General features: G+C 41.4%; 1 protein-coding gene across 1 annotated transcript in view; it reads right to left on the reverse strand.

Moving 5' to 3' along the window:
- The window catches only part of hcn1 (hyperpolarization activated cyclic nucleotide-gated potassium channel 1), a gene marked incomplete at both ends in the record, with an annotated part of 102,251 nt that overhangs the window by 21,332 nt on the left and 58,880 nt on the right, over nucleotides 1-22,039 (reverse strand). Inside the window, 2 exons of the mRNA XM_080419897.1 lie at nucleotides 1,640-1,786; nucleotides 13,910-14,128. Of these exons, the coding sequence (XP_080276023.1) occupies nucleotides 1,640-1,786; nucleotides 13,910-14,128 (366 nt within the window). The remainder of the gene's footprint in view (nucleotides 1-1,639; nucleotides 1,787-13,909; nucleotides 14,129-22,039) is intronic.

The following is a 22,039-nucleotide window of genomic DNA, read 5'->3' on the forward strand; positions in this document are numbered from 1 at the left end:
ATGCCAGGCTGGGCTGATTAAGCATGATTAAGTTAATAGATTTGAAAATAACTAGGTTGGTAGTCGGCCGCACACGGCCAGATATTTTTCATAATTTTGTTTCACTTTTAAGTGTTGTGCCAGAACTATGTGATAAGCAGTATATGAGAGCATAATCGCTGGTGGTTTCATATAGTATATTAATATATATATATACATTAAAGTAGACCTCCTGCTGTGCTGTGAGACTACGTGTAGCATCACTCTACGGATTAACTACTTTGAAATTTGTCACAGCGAAATGTTATATGGTTGCAACTGCAAATATGCAGTGATGCTATCGGACAAAACACACTTACATGCAATATTTACACACTACAATATTTCATATTTTCATATTCTTTACTACTTATCCACAATTTGATTACATCTATGGAACTTAATGTGAGAAAAACACAGTGGTATCCTTTAAGTAAGGTGCTAGATTCATATATATTTTATACATACTCTATCATATATATTCTATTTCCAGCTTGAATATGGTGGTACGAACGAATGAGGGAATTTAGTGCAGCACATGGCTCAGTGATTAACCCTGCAAGATACAAGACCGCAAACGCAAAACACATAGTAATTTCTCTTACCTCACTTTTGAATACATTCTCACTGTTCCCCTGCACTCTTGTAGCTGTGTATCTGAATACGGTTGACATCTTAATGACCCTGAATGTGTTAAAAATGTAAATCAAAGGGCTCTGAATCTCTGAAAGGTTGTGTTCTACATATGGGACCGTGAGGAGCAGAGAGAGAGTGATCTTCTCTGTGCTAAATGTATTGTTTGATATCTTGATTGACACTAAGCCTGGTTTCAGCTAGCATGTTGAGGAGGATCCATCTTGCCAGTTTTTCTCCCCTTTGAAAGATGTGATGAAAGGTGTTGTAAGTGGAACCAACCATCTTAGCTAATCTACAGCACGGTGAGAATGTGTATCAAGGGATCTCACCTTCATGTTCTGTGCATTTTTAAGTTGCCGGATGAAAATACACTCCTCATCTGATTCATGTTACAAAAATAAAACCCCACCTGCCATTCAAAGACTCCTATATAGATTCTTGAAGTTTTCACTACTTTGCTCCAAAAATAGAGCTAAAGCCTTCAAAGGTAAATCAAAAATACTGTCCACATTTTGATTAGACTGTCAGGAAGCTGATAAACATGTTTCACTAACTGAGGCGAGTTGTACAGTAGGGAAGGGTTGATACATCTGAATCAACGTTTCTCAAAGTGGGGTACAGGGACCCCCAGGGGTCCTCAAGTGGGTTCCAGGTGGTCCCCAGCAAAATTAGTTAATAATATAGCATCAAAATCAGTTTAAACACAAGAACCGTATATATACAGTATTTGAAATATATATTTGAAAAGAGACGATCTACAAGCTCTCAACGTGTCGCATCACAACGTGGTGTGAGCTTGTAGATCTGCTTTTTTTTTATCTTGATTTTTTTTTTTACATTTGGGAATGCCAAATGGGGTTCCCTGGCACAAAATATCTTCAGATGGGGGTTCGCGGCCAAAAGCATATTAATTTGGGGTTCCTTGACATAAAAAAGTTAAATCTTTATATTTAGCTTTCGATCCATGCAGAGCGTTTTTACTCACCTCCTTTAGTGGGTCATTGAGCTCACTAAGGATGTTGTCCTCATCAAAGATCTTGCCCTGATAGCGATGTTCGTAGTAGTCATGGATCTTCTGCCGCATGTCCGCAGGAAGCTTGTGGAAGGACATATACTGCTCCACTTGTTTGTACTGGGAAGACAAAAGAAGGCAATGGATTTTATTTCAGTAGGAAATACGTCAGGGAGGGCGAGGTAAGTTGTTCTGGGGGTATGTTGTTCCTCAGCTTTTTTTAAGCCAAAATGCAATGCAAAATGCAAAATGCTCAGTCAAAATGCTGTCCATCAGTTTTCTGACGTCTTTGGATCTCCCATTCTGGGTCATCACAACTGCAAACTCGTGCACAGCTGTTATTACTACTTTTCCTGATTACCTCTTAAAGACGCAGGAAGAAAATAAAAATCCTCTCTGCTAATATTCAACTATAGTGACTGATTCAAAAACATAATTTGAATCATTTACCTGTCCACTATAATGTAATGTTAGTTATGACTGTCAGTATCTAAAAGAAAGAGCTATATTATGTTTTAAAAGAACACGTTGTCACTTGTCACAGGGTAGGTTGAGCCTAGGTCCGGGAACAACGAAGGGTTCGGTTGTGCCTCTCAGACAGGAAGTGACAGTGAAAATGCACACCTGCTTTCACAGTGATTTCAATTAATTAGATTTATAAACAAATAAACTTTGTTTACATTAAGACAAAGAAAACATGTCTCTGAACACTTGCTATGAGTTTGAAATTTTAATACATAATTTATCGTCAAATTTAGAACAACTGACCCATAGATGGGAACAATCGATCCCGAAAACAGGGCGCTCACCGTGTTTGAAGTGAAACTGTGGCTTTTATGTTTGAGATTTTATAAAGGTAGCCTAGGTTCGAGTCCCGATCCTGACGATCTTTACTGCATGTCTCTCCCCATCTCTCTCTCCCTGTTTCCTACACTGTAAACTGTCAATTAAATGCAGAAAAGCCCCCCAAAAAATAGTATTTCGTATTTGTTTAGTAATCGAGTAAAAAGCAAAAAGGGTCACAACATACCCCACCCTCCCCCTAGGGCAAAAAGAACAGACAAATCAAGAGCGGGTTTATTAATGGTGTGGTTTCCCTGTGAATATCTGTCATCCACAGGGAATCATATTCATGCGTCCTGGCTGCCTACTGGCAGCATGCACAAGACATTTGGCAGTGATCAGCTCGATCAAGATTCAGCTCGATCCGACCGGCGACCACCATTGATTATCATTATGGATTTTAAAGTTACATGTTTAAAACTTTTTTAAAACATATGTGAAAATAAACGTAGTGAGTTACTTCCTTGGTCTACTGGCAGCGTGCACAAGAAAGTTGGCGCTGATCGGTTGAGCGGTTTGCGGGATTCACCCCCGGATACACACACACACACACACACACCGACAGACACACTCACAGACTCGATTCTAGATGGTTCGCCTCCTGCAGAGCCATGCCGTAAAAATAGAAAAAAGCTGATGTTGTCGAGGGTGCACTGAAACTCAACAGCAAGCTTCCCTGAAAGATAACGTGTTTCATAGAGTCTGTGTGTGTGTCTCCATATGGAGGACAAGCCGTGCTCTGCTCCCAGAGTCATGGTGCCATGTCCTGGTTCTCTCTGAGCGAGGAGGGAAGACATGCGATGAGGGAGACAGGTGGTGAAAGGAAGTAGGAACAAGTACAGGCCCGAGGCCATGTCAGAGCAGGGTAGCAGCTCTGATGAGCTATTTAAACCGTGCAGGAAGCCCAGAACCAACGTGCAACCAAGCCATGATCTCATGTGAAACATCAATGTGTACATGATATCCTACATAGAGATTTAGGGTTTGCAGGGACTTACAGTATGCTGGCCCTCCTCTAGCACACATCTAGAAGTGATCTTGCATAGAGCTGTGGTGGACTCCAGTCAACCAAGTTTATTGGGTTTAAGTGGTTAAAAATAGTGAAAGTTTTTTTGGCAGATTCTATTGGACATAATGTGAGTTTATATTGTATGTTTGTCTATGCTTTCAATGTTGTTTCATGTTATTTGCTACACTCTAATGTTTTTGCAATCATGTTTGTTTTTATGTTGTATTAATGTTGTTGCAAATTCCGTATTGATGGACAGGGCTAAAATAAAATAGATCTTGTATCTCAATAGGATTTACACCTGGATAAATAGACGTCTAACAGCACTAGCAGACAATTGGACCGATTTGAGTCTGGTCGGAACCAATTATCTGCCCAAATGATTCTGTACTGTAGTTGCCACTGTTGCAAAATTGCTTGCTCAGGGTGGGACTGTCGGGTCTCTGCTCTACATGTAAAATGTCTTGAGACAACTTGTTGTGATTTGACACTTTAATAAAATTGAATTGAATTGAATTGAATAGTAGTGTGAGGGGATTACATACATAATCTTAATGTTATTGACTGGATCAAAGTCTCCACAATTTCAAATCATAAATATTAAACATGACTTAATGAGAGCAAGATGACCAGGAAGCATCAAATGCTTGTCTTTCATTCACCTCGTCAGCACTGAAATCAGCATGCAAATATGTAAATATGAAAATAAATAATACATGGCATACAGGCAAGGTATTTCCTCCTGTCCATAATTTCACAGGGATTGAGAAGATCTGGCAATAAAAATAAATCTGATCCTAAGCGTCTCTCCCTTATTTCTGCTAGGTATAGGACATATTAGAAAGCTATGTAATTCAAGATGCAAACGATGTCATTTGATCAGCACATGCAGCCTCAGTGGTAATATTTTAACATCTGCTATTAATCTTTCTTTATAGTCTATAGCCTTTGCTGTGCATATAATTTGTCTTTAATAACGCCATAATACTTCTCATTGAAAGCTGAGCAGGCTGATGATGGGTTGTCTAATGCAGTGATTCTCAATGTGGGATCCTTTGACATCAGATCAACTCGCTGGGGAAAAAATGGATGAGGAAAGAATGACAGACAGTATTCTTCATTTTGTAGTCGGATAATGTATGGTAAGGTGTACGTTGAACTGTGTTAATTGCTGTAGGGAATTCTGCTGGGGTTAGCCTGGTCATGTGGTCTGCTGCTGTTGTAGTACAACTTGCTACGGAGCTCCTGCCAAAATGCTACCGTGCATCTATAATGAAGAAATGGGGTGGAAGAGAGTGTGAATAAAAACCTTCCAACCCACATCCCTTAAGGAGGGAAGGCAGATTGGAGAAGAAGAGTTTCTGTGAGCTCAGAATCTGCACAGTCAGCTAAAATGTCATTTTACTCTTTACCCTCATTACATATTTATGTAAGGACAGTGGGTTCTGATTTTTCCAAATGTCTAATAGAGCGAGTGACAAAAGGTAAGACGGGCCATCGTCTCAGTCGTAATAAGATTTTTTTTTTGAGAAACATAGGAAGAGAGAGAATGGCAGCAGGTCATCCATTTTAAATCATCTATTTTAAATGTAACCAAAAGTTACACGACAAGGGCGTGAAAGTTATCTTCCAAGCCAGTTCACGGGTGGCCCCCGTACCTGAAGATAAACAATGCGTCTCACTCGGTCTGTGGTAATCAGAGAAGAGCAATTGGTCAGAGACAGTGGTGTAAAGTAACTAAGTACATTTCACTCAAGTAAGTACAATTTACTTTTTCAATACTTTTACTTCTACTCCACTACATCTCAGAGGCAAATATTGTACTTTTACTCCAGTACAATTATTTGAACACTTTAGTTACTAGTTACTTTGCAGATATCAATTATTATATTGTAAAACATACATTAACCACTTTAGCCCTATTTTATACATAGGCTATTTGAAAATAGTCTATCTACAAGCTCACAACGCGTCGCATCGTGACGCGTTGTGAGCTTGTAGATCTACTATTTTCAAACATTTTAGTACTTTTGGTACTTTACAGTAAGTACGTTTTGATACCAATACTTTTGTACTTTTACTTTTACTTGTAACAGAGTACTTCTGCATTGCAGTATTGATACTTTTACTTAAGTAAAACATTTGAATACTTTTTCCACCACTGGTCAGAGACAGTAGCAACCGCGAGGTCACTGGCCCAGTGGGCAAGCTGCGATGACACGGCAACAAGACTGAGAAAAAGACACTCGCGCTGCACCGTCGGTGTGATTGATGCGCTCACGGCTGGACTGAGCCGATAAGATGCTGGGTTTTGTTTGGGGGGAGATTGATGTATCCTGAGCACATTGAAGAAGTTGCAAGGTGTCACACATAGTTTGAAATGGGGGTTAGCTGTCGGTCATGTCAGAGCAGAAGCAATGATAATCAGGAACTGTGATTTATGTGTTGATTAGATCTTTTACATTGTGGCTTCAGATCCTGTGGTTGTATTTATGATCCTCTTTATGTACTGTAAAACATTTTGTAAATAGTGTCATGACGCATGATCTGTCTCTGTATTCTCTTATTTTGTAGTAACATTTTATTGCGTTATCTGGTCCTTGTTGTAGTTAGGTTTTACTTACTACAGCTGTGTTTCTTTTATTTTGTTGCAATGTTCTAGTGTTTCCTATTTTCCTTTGTAGCTGTTACTGCACCAGTCTTGACTCTCTGTGCTAATTGTAAATGTCTGTAGTCACATTGTTAACCTGTATCATGTTAGGCCCCATGTGTCTTTAAAAGCTCTGTTCTCTGGCACTCTTTGTCACATAGTGTGTTTATATTCTTGTAGCCTGTTTCTGTAAACCTGATGATATAAGAAGCCTGTAACCGGATTTATTATTCAGTTATATTTTGTCTGTACCGGTTCCTGTTACCCGAGGGTTTATTCTGTCTGGCTGGAGGAATAAAACTAGGTTTTCCCACTGAATACTGTCTATGTTCTCCTACATTTGGGTCCTACTTAAAAACCCTTGACCCCCTCATAGTAGAGACAGGAAACTGAGGGAAAGCAAAATGCAACTCAGGTCCCCTAGCCAAAATCGTACCAGGGTCGTTTGCAATTATGCAGTTGACACGCTTATCCAAGCTGTTAGAGTATACCAGCTGACCACTCAAATGGAAGACTCTAACATGACAAAACAAGGTCTACTGGAGACTCCATACTGTATGCCCTCTCCCTCCTACAAATATAACCCTGTGCTTGTCAGTCCCACTCACATTGGGATGTGCCCCCGGCATCGAATTAACCCAGATCTGTGCTTTATGCCAGTGGCGCCGTCAGCGTTACTGCTGATATTCTACAGTCCTGGGGCTGTGTGCTGTCTTAAAGGATAACATCTGTGGCATGTTGAAAAGCATTCTTTTACTAATGTACACGTGTAAAATATACATGTGTCGAGTGGAGGTATGATAAAGCAGAATAAAACACACACACGTGTCTCTCTCTCTCACATACACACACACACACACACACACACACATTACATAAATATGTTACATACAGCAATTATAATATTATTATGCCAAGCTTCAAACTGTGTGTATGTACAATTATGCAGTAACCATGGCAGTTGCTCGTATGTTGAAGCCAGTTCCTCGGCACGAGAGCATCTCGTTAGCTCTACTCTTCTGAACCTTCTGACCATACAAGCTCACCTCCTCCCACCTCCTCCACCCACCACCTCCACCCACCTCCTCTCTGCATCATAGTAGGACTCAATCTCTCTCCTTTAACCAACACGTCATATTGCAACACATTGTGAGCCTGCAGATGGGCTGCTATCTTTTCTGTAAAGATATTTACTGTAGCGGGAAAAAAACTGAGTGGGCCTCATATAGAAGGACTCTGGTCAATGAGGTATACAGGGTTTAAGTGGTTAAACTCTTGTGAATTACAACCTCCTTTCTCCTCTCTCCCCTTCGCTGAGCCCTGAAGCATTCTGGGTAACCATTAAGACTGAGGGGGATATCGACTAAAAGTTGTTACGGGTCATTAGTGGACATAGTGACCGTAAATTAAATAAGACTGCTGCTTCCTTCTCCCTTTTCTCATCCACCTCAAACTTCCACACCTCATTGTGTCTCCCATCTCTCCCGGCTTCCATTTGCTCTATTCTTAGCCAACGTCACACCTCACTCTCTCCCTGCATCCACATCGTGCCCTCTCCTCCATCCTTCAAATCCAGCTGTGGTTAGCGGTGGTGCGACATGACCCTTCCCCTGCTGCTCCTCTGATCTGCACAGCCATGCGGCAAATCATATCCCTGGCTGGATCCAGCTACACACACAGGAACGTGACACTCACAGCCTTTAAGTTGTCATCTAAACTCCCCGGAGGGACATCAAAAAAGGGTACGATGGGCTGTAGATTAAACACGTTTGGCATGAAGCATATGCATACACTACATCACACATACTAGCAGGAGACTTGTCCATCATTCAAACAGCGACTTCTACGGGCGACTTGCTGTCATTTATTTTCAGTGGAATGTGCTGCGTCGGGGATTCGTCTGACCACTCTGTCAGATATTATGTTCACTTCTTTGAAAATCGCCCGCGGGTAAGAATAACAGCTCTGTAAGAATAACAGCTCTGTAAATTGTTGCTTGATTAAAACCTGTGGATAAATTCTACTGTAATGTAGCACTGTGTTATGTAAGGTGCTGTCTGTGCAGTGCTTTTGAAAAAGTAAACGCGTCCCTCAAAAGCTTTGTACTATCTGGCTTACGCATATTGGATGTTTGTACAACTAGTTCCAACCACGCATTGTGATTGGCCGAGAGACATGCAGAACCGTGCCAACAACCACAATATGAAAATGGGCAAATGAAATATGCCTCATCATCGCTATGTAAATCATTACTCCGCCACTGATTAGAATGTCAAGTCAAGGCTATATTATTATAAGACACTCTTGATGAAGGTCCAGTGGGACCTAAACGTCTGTCAATTTAAATAAAAGCAGAGGCTGCTGAGCAAGAGCAGTGTGCAGGATTGTTTTTTTTTTCACGTTTGCTTCAGTTTTCACTGTGCCAACGCACCTGCATCCGAAAGTGGATGTGCAAATACATCCTTTACAAAGGCTAGCCTTGACATTTCACTGTCAAATACAGTCAAATCCGCAGTGGATTTTACTGTGTACTAGAAGCTCCTCTCACTCTGGCATCGGTCGGTGTCGGTTGAATCAGCGTTTCTAATTAGCCAGGCATTTCTATGCACGAATCACAGCCCATTCTCACAACAAGGCGGTCCCTCCTACAGTATACTTGATCTCTGCTACAGTACATCAATGCTGCCTCACACACTGCTGCTGGCAAAGCTTTGCCTCCAACAGCCCTTAGCCTCCATCTTTCTAGTACTCTACCAGACTACCACCCCAGCTTTAATCTTTCTAGTACTGTACCAGACTACCACCCCAGCCTTCATCTTTCTAGTACTCCACCTACAGTATTTGCATAGCTGAAATGTTCAACTGAAATTCAGCGTCTCCTTTGGGGCCGCTCTTGGCCGGGGGTTTCTGCATTTAGCTTGCTGATCGGCTAGTTGGTTGGGCCCACATAGAAGGTCAGGAACGAAGAAGCCTCTGCCCTTGAAAAACAACACAACAGCACGACTGTGTATGTGTGTGTGTGTGTGTGTGTGTGTGTGTGTGTGTGTGTGTGTGTTCAAACTGCAGGTTTGTGCACTGAGTCAATGAGAAATATGTCAATAATCTCTCTTTGAGTGGAAAAAACAACCATAAAGAGCAGTGACAGGGGTGCTGACTTGTGTATCAGCCATTTAGTGCACAGACCTATTATGCTCCTTGCAAGTGCAAATCTGATCCCTGTCTTGTTTCGCATCTCTCTCCTCTCTTTCTGCCCGTGGTTTTCTGTCTCTCTACACACTGACCTCTCCAAAATAGAGCGAGCGAGCGAGCGAGCGAGCACACACACACACACACACACACACACACACACACACACACACACACACACACACACACACACACACACACACACACACACACACACACACACACACACACACACACACACACACACACACACACACACACACACACACACACACACACTATAATTTCATGTGCTAAAGCAGACTGCCCTATCCAACCCAATCTCTCCACGTTCTCTCATCACTGTGGAGTCCATTGATTCATTCTAATCTGGTATCAAAGCACTGGAAGCCATGATAACACCTAAGACAATGACTAGATAGATGCTGGTGATTATTTAGTGTGTGGAAGAAGCACAGTCTGTCACAGGACAGTGACATGGAGAGATTATCACTTCTGAATCCTACAGAAGATTTGTTCCATACTTAGCTTGTGATCTTGTCCTGATAACCAGAGGCGTCATTTCAGGAAAAAAAATAGGGGGTGTCAAAAATGACTACCACTTAAGCCCCATGCTTTTCCAAAATAGATCTAGAGCTAGGGAGGGGGGGGGGGGGGGGGTTGAAAATATTCGCCTATAATGACATGCTCAAAATAGGGATGTCAGGTTTGAAAGTGGTTAATAAATGTATAGTTTCAGAAAGAAAACGCATATCATATATATATAATATGGACGGGCGTGAGATATGCACAGCGTGAGATGCACAGTGAGTCAGCGTTGATCTGAAATCAGACTAATGTTCAAAAAAAATTCAGAGTTGGGGAAAATATGCATAAAAGAACTGAGTTTGAGGTTCAATGTGAACACTAGGGGGTGGCAATTGCCATCCCCTGAGACCCCAAAGGACACCCCTGCTGCTGATTATATTCCTCTTCTGAACTGGAACTCCTTATCAGTGGAGGACAAAGTACTCAACCTCAGTACTTGAGTCAAAGTATAGATAGTCCTGGTCAAATTATTTCACCACTACAAGTCAAAGCTGCTTTGTGAAATGTATACTTTAGTTAAAGTAATAAAGTACAAGTGGTCCGGGAACCACCAGTGGTCCTTGAGGGAGTTCCAGGTGGTCCCCAGCTAAATGATGGAGAGTTGGTAACCAAATGAACCCTTATAGATCTTTAACTCTTGAGAGCGTAAAACCAATTTGGTTTCATGTTACGCTCTCAAGAGTTAAATTATTGTTAAACATCTGCATTACTTCATTAGAGAATTGTTATTTTGATCAATGTTGGCCTATTATCTCTATGGTACCAGCCAGCATAAATACAGCATGGAATTGAGGATTGGGTCTGGGTCTAAAAATCTCATCAAATGGTGATGAATCCGTGGCTCAAATGACGAGAAAAAAAAATGGACCTTGTTATGAAAAAGGTTGAAAAACACTGCTGTAGAACAAAGGGGGTGTTTTGCTGAGACGCATTGGCCACAGGACGGGCTTGTCAAGGTCACTGCATCATATTAGAAGCGAACGATAACAGCAAATGCAGTTAGACGCAGGGTGTAAATTAATAAACTGTTTAGTCCAATTGGGCCCCGCCTTCGCATGGTCACAGTCAAGGTGACCCTAATGATAGTGTACTGGATGTCCTACCGCGATAAGACTTCTGCCAAGTACCTCTCACAGGGTAATTGATGTGTGTCTGTGTGTCAGTCCTGTCTTCGGCTATGTGTGTGTGTGTGTGTGTGTGTGTGTGTGTCTGCGCGTGCGTGTGTGTGTCATTCGCATGTGTCGCACATTAATTACATTAATCCATTAAGACCAGGAGCGCATCTGTGTCATTTTAAAATTTCTTTGGCTATTCAAAATATAGCAGATATACAAGCTCATAGCGTGGCACCGAGCTTATAGCAATTTTTTTTTATTGTGGATTTTTTTGCACATTTTTTTATATATATATGTTTTAAAGCATACAACATTTTTTACTTCGATCCGTGCTTCTGGGGGTCCCTGGAACAACATATTTTGAGATGTGGGTCCGCGGCCAATTACATATCATTTTGGGGGTCCTTGACATAGCAACATACTGTTAGGATTTAGAAAACATTTTTAGATATGTATTTGGCCACGGACCCCCATCTCAAAATGCTTTGTTCCAGGGACCTCCATGAAGCAAAGATTTGAGTTACAAATGTTATATATATATTCAAAGATTTGCACAAATCTTCCACGATATTTCTAAAAATAGCAGATCTACAAGCTCGACCTACAAGCTTGTATATCTGCTATTTTTTTAATAGCCAAAGAAATCTTAAAATGACACAGATGCGTTCCCGGTGTAAATGGATTGTGGACCTATAAAACTTGAATGACAGTAAAGATGTTCCGCTGTTAATGTGAAAATCTAAAAGACATTCTTTGTCTCATGCAGGTTATGCGTCAGTGTGTGCTACAATGATGCAAATGTGTCAGATTGCATCTACTGTATGGTCGGTAACTCAATGTTGAACCCGTTCCTTTCATCTATTTTTTGTATGGTTCTTTGTGAAGCACGTCGAGTTGACTCTGTATGAAATGTGCTATATTTATATACAGAAGCAGCTATTTGAATGCAAATGACTTGTATGTTATGACTCATCTGTTTATCTCATTCCCACTAATTTATCTGTACAGTATCAGATGACTAATTTATGCCATGCTCCAAAGTGGTTTAAGACTAGTCACAGATGATTAGAACATCCTGCACCAGAGCAGTGAGTCCATAAACATATTTAAGATTAAAAAATAATAATAATAAGATAAGATAAATCTTTATTGATCCCTGGAGGGAAACGTAATTTAATAGTGAAAATAGGGAGTTAAATTTGTGCAAAAAGTATGAGCCATGTCCACGTGTACAGGGAATTCAAGATCACAGATGGTGGCTGTGCTGAATCGCTGGATAATCACCCTACACAGAAACGTGATGTAATAGGGGATAAAGTCAGAGAGAGGAACAAAGTCTGTGAAATGTATTCACAGGCAGCACCCAAACAACACAGGTTTGGCTCTGTCTGTGAACCCCCTCCTTCATGCCCCAGCGTCTGTGATCTGCTTGGAAGCAAAATCCTTTTCCCATCAGAATACAATCTGTGAGAACTTGGCCTCATTAGAAGGCTGGGCCAAACAGAGAAAATCCTATCCACTGAATGCACTTTTCAAGAAGTAGCTTTTTCACTGCAGTATAGGAATGATAAAACAAAACAACAACAAGCGAGTTCAAATATCAGCATGGCTTCCCTGTGGGGGTCTCTGATGTCATGTTGATGACAAAGGGAGTCTACCGGCGCTCCTCAGCCTGATACGGCTAGTGGGGTGTGTCACAGGAGCAGGGACAACAGATGCAGAAGAGATCGACACTGGAGAAGTGTCGATCTCTACAAAAAGAAACGACTGACGTTTCTATCTTGCGATCTTCCTCAGAGTCATACCAAGTATACTAGGTATGACTCGCAAGATCGAAAAGTCAGTCATTTCTTTTTTAACTTGAACCTGAATAAAAGGCTTAAACTGTCCGACTTCTCCAGTGTCGATCTCTTCTGTGTCATGTTGATGACATTATCCTACTATAATTCTACAAAGCTCTGTAGTGGTGGTGAGGTGGTGAGGCCAAAATTTGTTCTGGCCGGTTCTCCTCAGTGGCTGGAGCAATTCGTCTGAATTTGCACACAGCCATTGACCATTACCTTGTGCACGGAACAGCGAAGCCCGTTTTTCAATTTCACCAAATCTCAGCTGTTTATTAGCGTTTTTATGTAAAAGAATGTCGCCATGGTTACGGCTGCCCAGCTGTGGGATGGCCCCGCGAGCTATGGGACGAACTGGCTCCCGGGTTGCCAGATCATGTGCGCATATCCCCCCACGGGTATGGACTAGTATTGATGATTTGAGTCTTGCCCAAATATGGGGGGGCAGACATTTGGTGCTGATTGGCCCAGTGGTTTGCTAGATTTCCTACTATGCCACACCATATATTAAAATACAATAACAGTCCTAGACACTTTCAGTATTTATCAGCATCCTTTACCTCAAACCTAATTAAACAGGACATTTAATGATGACATGTCAGATCGTGCATAATCCTCTTAATAGCTTTAGATAAAGCTTCTAAGGCCTACGTACAGTATGCTGACATGTATACAATAAGGATTAATTCATTTACTTTTCAATGCTACAGCATTATTTAACAATAAATAGCATCCATGATAATAACACTAACCCAGACAGTGTCTTAGCCACTTAACCTTAGCGTCCCTATACATTTGGTGAAATGAGCCCATCTACAATCTCACAACACAACGCGTTGAGAGCTTGTAGATCGTCTATTTTGGTGAGGATATTTGGCGTACAGAGGGGAAAAAGGGAACTGGGCTAGTATAGGGCCCTGGGGAACCCCGGTCAAGGGTTTCGGTGGTTAATTTCAAGGTATGTCCTGCTGTGAAACGTCATAATAATGTGGGAGGCTGCTGAGAACTTACCTTCTCTTGGTACTGCCTGCGCGATGAGTCCAGTGACTGGATCAGAGCGGTGGCGTGGCCCACGAACATGGCGTAGCAGGTGGCGCCGACTATCATGCTCAGCATGGTGATCCACAGGTCGGACATGCTGACGGGCGCCCGCGCACCATACCCAATGCACAGCATGTGGCTCATGGCTTTGAAGAGGGCGTAGGAATACTGCTTTCCCCAGGAGTCATTCTAGAAGGACGGAGGGAGGGAGAGACAGACAGACAGACAGAGATGGGAGGAATGGGGAGACACAGAGAAAGAGTGGAGGGGGGGTTACTGCAATGTGAAGAGAAGAGGAAAGGCTCTCTCTCCTCCAGCAGGCTCTTCTTTGATGGATCACTGAACCTCCACAGAGTCTCCTGCCAACATCCCCTTCATGCTTCACAGCCTCTAATGCTCATACTGAGTGACTAAACGCTATACCCTCCTCCCCTCCTCTCTCTCTCTCTCTTTCACTCTGTTTTCAGGCTTATCACACTTCCCTTTGGCTTCCTATTTGCCGCTGGGTGTAAAAGCGAACTGATGGCTGTGAGATCCAATCAAGATCAATTGCTTGTACTACTTACTTGTATTACTCTTAGATGTCTGATTTACAATAGGTAATTTTAACCACTTTGAACCCTAGCATAGCATCCCTATTCTGTTGCTAACATTTGGCGAATATAGCAAACCTACAAACTCACAATACATTGTGACGTGACGCCATTTTTGGTGAAGGGATTTGGTGCAAAGGGGAAAAAAAGTAGGTGGCCTAGTGATAGACCCTGGGGGGACTCTGGTCAATTAAGTATGTGTTTAAAGTGATTAAATGCTGGAAATTCAGTTATGTGAAGAAAACTGTTTCAGTACCTACAGTATGTTGTAATTTGGCATTCTCATGAACAATAAATATGTTAAATAAATGTTGGAAGTCCTCCCAGATAAACTCACCTAAGCTCTATAAACAAATACAAAAATACTTAAGTCTTATATCACCGATATACATTTAATTTCACAGCTAACAGTAGAGAGGCTTCCAAAGCGTTGCAAAAGCAGTTTTTTTTACAATTTACAAATATTTATAGGCCAATATAACACCAAGTACAGTCAGTACAGTATGTACAGCTAGCTGTTTTCACCACTCGTACTGTGCAATTCCGTTCTGCTACCTGTACAGTACCTGTACAGTCACCTTTTCAGAACTTCTCATTTGAAGTCCGTTCCATTTAATTATATGAAAAAAGCAACTGGTATGGACTACTATAGCGTATCAGAAATTGACCCGTATCTGTTTCCCTACCTTTAAGCCCAGTTTATTACTTTAAAAGCCTAATATATACCATTGTAATCATACGATGGTGTATCTTGTTGAAAATAAGTTAAGAACGGTTTAACTTAAAATCAGTTACTGACATTTCAATTGAAAATCAGTTGTTTTTGGTGAGCGACATGGTACAATGACTTATAACTTAGGCTTAAAGGCGCTAGACTACATTTAGCCACTATACAGTAGATGTCACACTCCACTCCACATCAAAACACCTCTGTTGCATAAGGTTAATTATTTCCCTGAGTCATACCTACTGTATGACGCAGGACTCGTGTATTTTGCAGCATTGTAATATATTGGCTGCCTGTAAGCATCTCTTAAGGGCAGCTTACATAGGCTACTGTAGGTAAATATAGCACAGTGATCTGTGAAGGCCAAATGGAAATCGCTACAATGTCTCCAACACTCCATTGTCATCTGAACACACATGTTGACGCTGGTGGTCAACACATTGTATGCCATCGGGTGGCAATCACAGGCAGTTGACTCACTTTTGAGCTCGTGCCAACATGGAGGAACTAGGTTTGTCTGTTATGGACTTCTGCATATTACTTGGACTTCTGCATGGAGAAAAGTGTAGACACTACTTGAGAGATATTGACAGTAAACATACCTAAGTGGTATGTATGTACATGTATAAACAAATACTTGCTTCCAGGGGATGGTCTAAAAAAAAGTTCATTTCATTCATGCATTCTTGAATACATCCTTGTGACCGGGCCCATGATCAGCTGTCTATACAGTACAGTGCATGGATAACCTGCTCATGATGCAGTTTTTTAAGCTCTCAACAAATACACTGTCCTCCATATAATTTGTTGATATTTATGTAGTTACAGGGATGAAAACAAAACCAGTTTTACCCATTAAAACCGGGAAAGCATCTGTGTCATTTAAGATTTTTATTGCGTTGGCTATTCAAAAATAGCAGATTATACTCAGGCCTGAGGTCTTCATGGGTTAACAGAAGTAGAGTTGACACAGTGCCAGAGAAACAGAGCCAGCAAGGAGGTCAAAGTTAAAAGTAAATCACCTGTCAGCGATGGACACAGCGGCCATCACAACAGTGCCAGAATGTCAATCGCTGGAAGCATAAGCTCAATGTCACTCAAATTGATCATCGCCGGTTGCAACAACACTAAATCACCAGAGTATAAACAGCTCTATAGTCTGATGATGACTTCAGTTGATTTGCTGGCGAGCCGCCGTTACCTAACCCAATCCATTCCCCTTCACAGTAGAATGTAGTTTCTGAATTTAACACTGGATTTTTACTGCGTGTCTCAATAATGATTAATACAGACTGGATCTTTTCCAGTCTACAATAAATGGATTTGTCTCACACACAGCTCGCTTAAAATGTATGGGTGCTTTAGAATAACCACTTAAAGGGATACTTCACTCAATAAGTGATACTTCACTCAATTACTCACCCCATCAAGCCTTGAATTCATGAAGTTTTGATTTTGTCGCATTCCTAAGCCAATAATTTGATGACCAGCAGAAAGATGCTAATGTCTCCGGTAGTAGACTCAAAGTTGACACTTTGAGTTTCCTACCAGAGCTGCCGCCAGTCATCAAATTATTGGCTTTGGAATGTGACAAAAACAAAAGAAATCTCCATGAATTCAAGTGTGTATTCGATAGGAAAAAAGTCATTTTGGGGGTGAACTATCCCTTTAAGACCTACTTTGTCGTGCGATGGTGTTGCACGACAAAAATAGCTACAAGTAATATCTACAAGCTACAAGATCCATCACGCGCGTTGTGAGCTTGTAGCTTGAAGATCGGCTATTTCGTTATTTTTGGAACATTTTGGAAGATTTCCGTCTACTGCCCGAACTAGTGATGCCAGGTTTAAGGTGGTTAACCCATTGGGGACACGAAGGCAAGCAGGGAACCCCATGTCGCTCTAGGGATCAAACAAACAGTCCACATACTGTATGGCAACAAGGAATGGGCCTGTCCAGAACATGTTTTGTTCCCCAGTGATCTTAAGTCCCCAGCTGCTGTGAAGCAACTGAGCTAGCATCGCCAGCCTACATCTGTGAAAGCCAGTAAGATCCATCCTGGGGACAAATGTGACAGCTCTCCGGTACACCCTTGTAGTCTCGGCTCAAGTTGCTGACTCCTCCAGTAGTTTCCCCTCTCTGAGCAGAAAGTGCTGAGGGAGGCATCTTTTTTCTTCCACAGAATTCCTTGTCTCCCCAAAAACAGAATATAGCTTAGGAAAGAAATACGAATCCACTAGGAAGTACAGTTAATCACTGTCGCTCCCACTCGCTGACATAGTTAATCTTGCCTCGCCCCGTTATTCAGCCTGTATTTCACACTGTCCGTGCGCTGGTGTCTCGGCAGCCGTTCGTGCCAAAGCCTCTTAAACTACTTTCATCTTGGCACCCCTATTTGGGGCATTTCATTACAGGTGACGTTGTTCTATCCACATGGGAACGGCGTGGCTCCAATGTGGATCTCGGACTTCATGTGGCCAGCCTGTGACCGTCAGTCTTCTTTGTTGTCAGTCACCTACAGACACATCTATGGCTCATGACTCCACATTTGGGCAAGGTGGTTTCAGCCTGATCAGAGCGCCTTTGACTTCTCTTATCAAATTACAGTTACATATTTCAGTATAAAACAAACAAACTGTGGAGGTACCTCTTTGGCCTACTGGCAGTGTACATACAGTTTGATGCTGATGGGTCTTGCGAGATTAGCTCCGGACACACAGACACACTAGACGGCTAGACTCCTGCGGAGCCACGGCATAAAAAATTCAATTTTGTTTTTCAAAAATAGCTAAAACAGCAGATGTACAACCATACACACAAACCATACATTGTGCGCGTGTAGATCCGCTATTTTAGCTATTCGTTGTATGACAAAGTAGAAATTAAGTGGTTAAAACCAAAGTACACATCAACTGCGATTCAATAAATAGCTGAGCTGAATAATCATCCCTTGCCGACTCATCTATCGACCTACGATTAGGTCTCCATTTCCATTAGTTGTTTCTTTCACAAACTGATGAGAAAATTATCTGATAATTACACTTGTCAGCTCCAATAATGAAAATAATTTAGATTGCGCCACTCCAGCAGCTCGCCCTGGTGGAGTGAGGAGTCGTGATGAATCTAAACTAAATCAAAGACGGACAAGTGACATCCATGTAAATTTGTTCTGTGCAGAGGAAATGACTTGAGGCACACATCCAGCATGCCCACACACACACACCCACATGCACATGCGCGTGCCGTGCACGCACGCACGCACACACACAGATAGAAAACCCACCCAGCTATAGCCAACCCTCATGTGAACTGCAATAACTATCAGCTTTAGGATAGAGGGAGAGCAGGGAGAAAAATCCAACTGTTGCAGAGCTCACACGAGCGTAGCCTTCTCCCTCCACAGCACACTCACTACTTTATTCAATATTTAGATATTTCATATTCATTTGATGAGACATGCCCATTGTCATTCTAATGCATGAAGGGACTGTCATTTTTGTATTACTTTTTCATTTTAAATGAAATAAATACAAATAAATGAAATCAAATGAAAAAGTAATATAAAAATGACGGTCCCCTCAGGCATCAGAGGGACCATATCAGTCACCAGAACCAGGGACGTGTGTTTACAATAAGATGGTTATAACATGGTTAATGTGGAGTTTAATGAGCTTACTGATCAATTGAATATCTAAATCTTAATATTGAATCAAGCAACTGTCTGGGGTACGCAAAAAAGGCTGAGTAGTTGTGTCCCATCCATCTCTGAGTCAGAGAAAGTCTTTTAAAGTGAAATACCACTTTAAACCCACTTTAAAAATAGCGAATCTATGCAGATTGGCTATTTTTGAAATTCTAAGACAGATTTTTCAACATTTCTGAAAAACTTTGCCTATAATGGCATGCCTAAAATAGGGACACCAGTTTGTGGTTAAATGAACACTGGGGATTTTACAGTGTATCTACTTGGACCACTAGGGCATTTCGCAACATAATAGAAGAAGTAACTAACCATAACAATAAAAAGCAAAAAGTTTTGCCTATCTTGAGTAAAACGGTATAAAACCTCCTTTGGGTCTGGCTAAAATGTAGATGTATTTTAATTCCATGTCCCAGCTGGTCTTTTCAGATCTGTTCCAAGTCTGTGAAGAGGAAGATCAAGCTACATTGCAGAACATTGCAGTAGGAAGTATTTTCACTTCCTCCTCACCCTTTCTCAGTATAAAGTAGACTTTGAAGGAATTAAAGAACATGTTGAACTCACAGCTGCTTTGATTTGTTATTTTGTTTTCTATTTCAGTATAGGGTTAGCGTTCGTAAATTCAATATGTAAATAATTTCATATTAATATGATAGTTAACTTGTTTTGCTGACCCCCATCAACTAAAGGAATATAAACTATACAATGCAAAAGAAAAATGTACGTCCTGTTTTGCTAACATTATTCACTAAAATAACTGAGCATGATTTCAGAATGTGTGTTCATGCACATTAAATGCTAAATGTGTGTATTCTTCCTACTACAGTAGCTGTTATTCTCCGTGGAGAATGGGATTTTGAATTTCTCATAACATTACAACACAAGGTGCTAATTGAACAACTCATGTCATCATCAGAGAAATTTGCAAAAAAGGGGATTGGAGGAGTAAGGTTATGAATTATGGCCCATATACTGCAGAACGCATTAATGCCCAATAACGCCCCCTGGAAATGATATCCTGTACCTATGTATCAGTATCACAATTAAAACAAAATGTTCAAGCTTCTAAAGAATGTTTTAATCATTACAACCTTTTTATATAAATGTTATATTATCAATAAATTCGGGGTTTTTTCACATTATGATTCGCTGGGATAGTTGGACCAAGTAATGAAAACGAAAACATTCAAACATTTTGAAATTCTTCCCCAAATTAAAAAAAAAATAGCGTTGTGAGCTTGTAGGTCTGCTACCTTTGCAACTTCCCATCCCCCCCCCCCCCTTTGCTGTCACTCTTCAACTGTACTATTCAATAAAGGCAGAAAAGCCTGTTCACATAACACCATACCTAAGTATGGGTACATCATTCCAATGTATTTCTAGGTTGCAGATATTTCACAGATTATCGTAACTGTGTTTTCATTAAACAGAAGGCCGTAATTTCATTAATGTGTTCTCCCACGTTTCACAGGCAAACAGTCAGAAAAAGCAAACCATTAGTTGATGTTTTTAATTACTCAATCATGTAGCTTCCCAAAAACCCAGCAAGCTGTCTCTAGCATGAAAAATGCGATGCACCATTTTTATTTATCAATTACATAATCAAACCACAAGCTGTTCTCACTGAGAGCAAACAAAGGACACAGCAGTGTTTCAACAGCACAGTCAGGAGCAATGGGACCAACAGGCTGCGTGTTTATCAAACTATAAATCAGCATGATAAGCCTAACAAGCAGGATTCACAGCAGTCTATCCGGACTTGCAAAACATAAACTGTTAATGGTATTTGACAGATGAAGGTGGCAGAACGCATTAATAAAAGAGGTAGTGCAAAGTCTCAAATCCAGCAGAAGTCAAATCGGAAACCACAATTTCTCAAATACAGAACTGAAATTATGTGCTTTAGAGATCAAATGTACCCTTAGAACAGGAGGAATAACATATTGTGAAAGAGGCACAAAATGTATATGTTACTTAGGTACATGTCTTCCATGTACATTCAGTGCTTCACATTAAAATCAAACATTGGTAGCAAAATACATCAAATTATCAAATATATATACATAGAGACCACCCTAACCTCTCACATATGTACAGAAAGCAAACATAATGTGAACTATTTATTTATCTAATATTATGGCTAAACATACTAACAGATATATTTTCTGTATGTACAGAAGTCATAAATGGCAACATGGAAAATGTTTTGTTTTGTTTTTGTGGCCAACATGTGGCAGGAAACATGGAATTATCTTCTCACTCTTGTCTTGATATAAAAAAGAATATCTTGCCACTAAGGACAATCTCAACGATTGAAACTACAGTATGTGGGGGAACAGACAGAATTCAACATACTGTAACCCATTTATTTATTTACACAACTGGATTTGAGTCATGGGACTTTTCTGATTTGTTGTTTTCATACATAAACTCAAGCAGGATTTTAATACACTGAATACACTAATTAAGCGTTACCATGACAACAGTGGTTAATGCGCGCTTTTATCAACAAAAAGGGGAGGTAAACAACACAGCCGCTGAAGAAAATACGGCACTGTACTTCACCGAGCTCAGCGGGAACGGAACATACCATACCATGACCGAAGCTCCATGTGAGAGGGGAGAACGTTTGACTAATTTATAAACTGGACCGAGGCAGTCTATTGGATGTGACTCATACAGAGATGGATGGGACAAAATGGTGGCAGGTCCAAGGACAAAAGAGGCCGGCGGATGTGACTGATGCCCTGGCCTGGATGGTTATGGTTATGCATGGCACCCCCCCCCCCCCCCCCCCCCATGCCCCCCTGGCCATCACCACCACACCCTCCCTTCTTTCTCCACCCCCCATCGCACGCACGCACGCACGCACGCACGCACGCACGCACGCACGCACGCACGCACGCACGCACGCACGCACGCACGCACGCACGCACGCACGCACGCACGCACGCACGCACGCACGCACGCACGCACGCACGCACGCACTGCTCTGTCTGTATCTCTCTCCTTCTCTCTCTCTTCGTCTGTCTTTTATTCTGTCAGTCTCCCTCTCTCTTGTGCGTCTCTCTCACCTCTAT

The sequence above is a fragment of the Gymnoscopelus braueri genome (genome assembly GCF_963280865.1).
Source record: "Gymnoscopelus braueri genome assembly, chromosome: 22".
NCBI lineage: Eukaryota > Metazoa > Chordata > Actinopteri > Myctophiformes > Myctophidae > Gymnoscopelus > Gymnoscopelus braueri.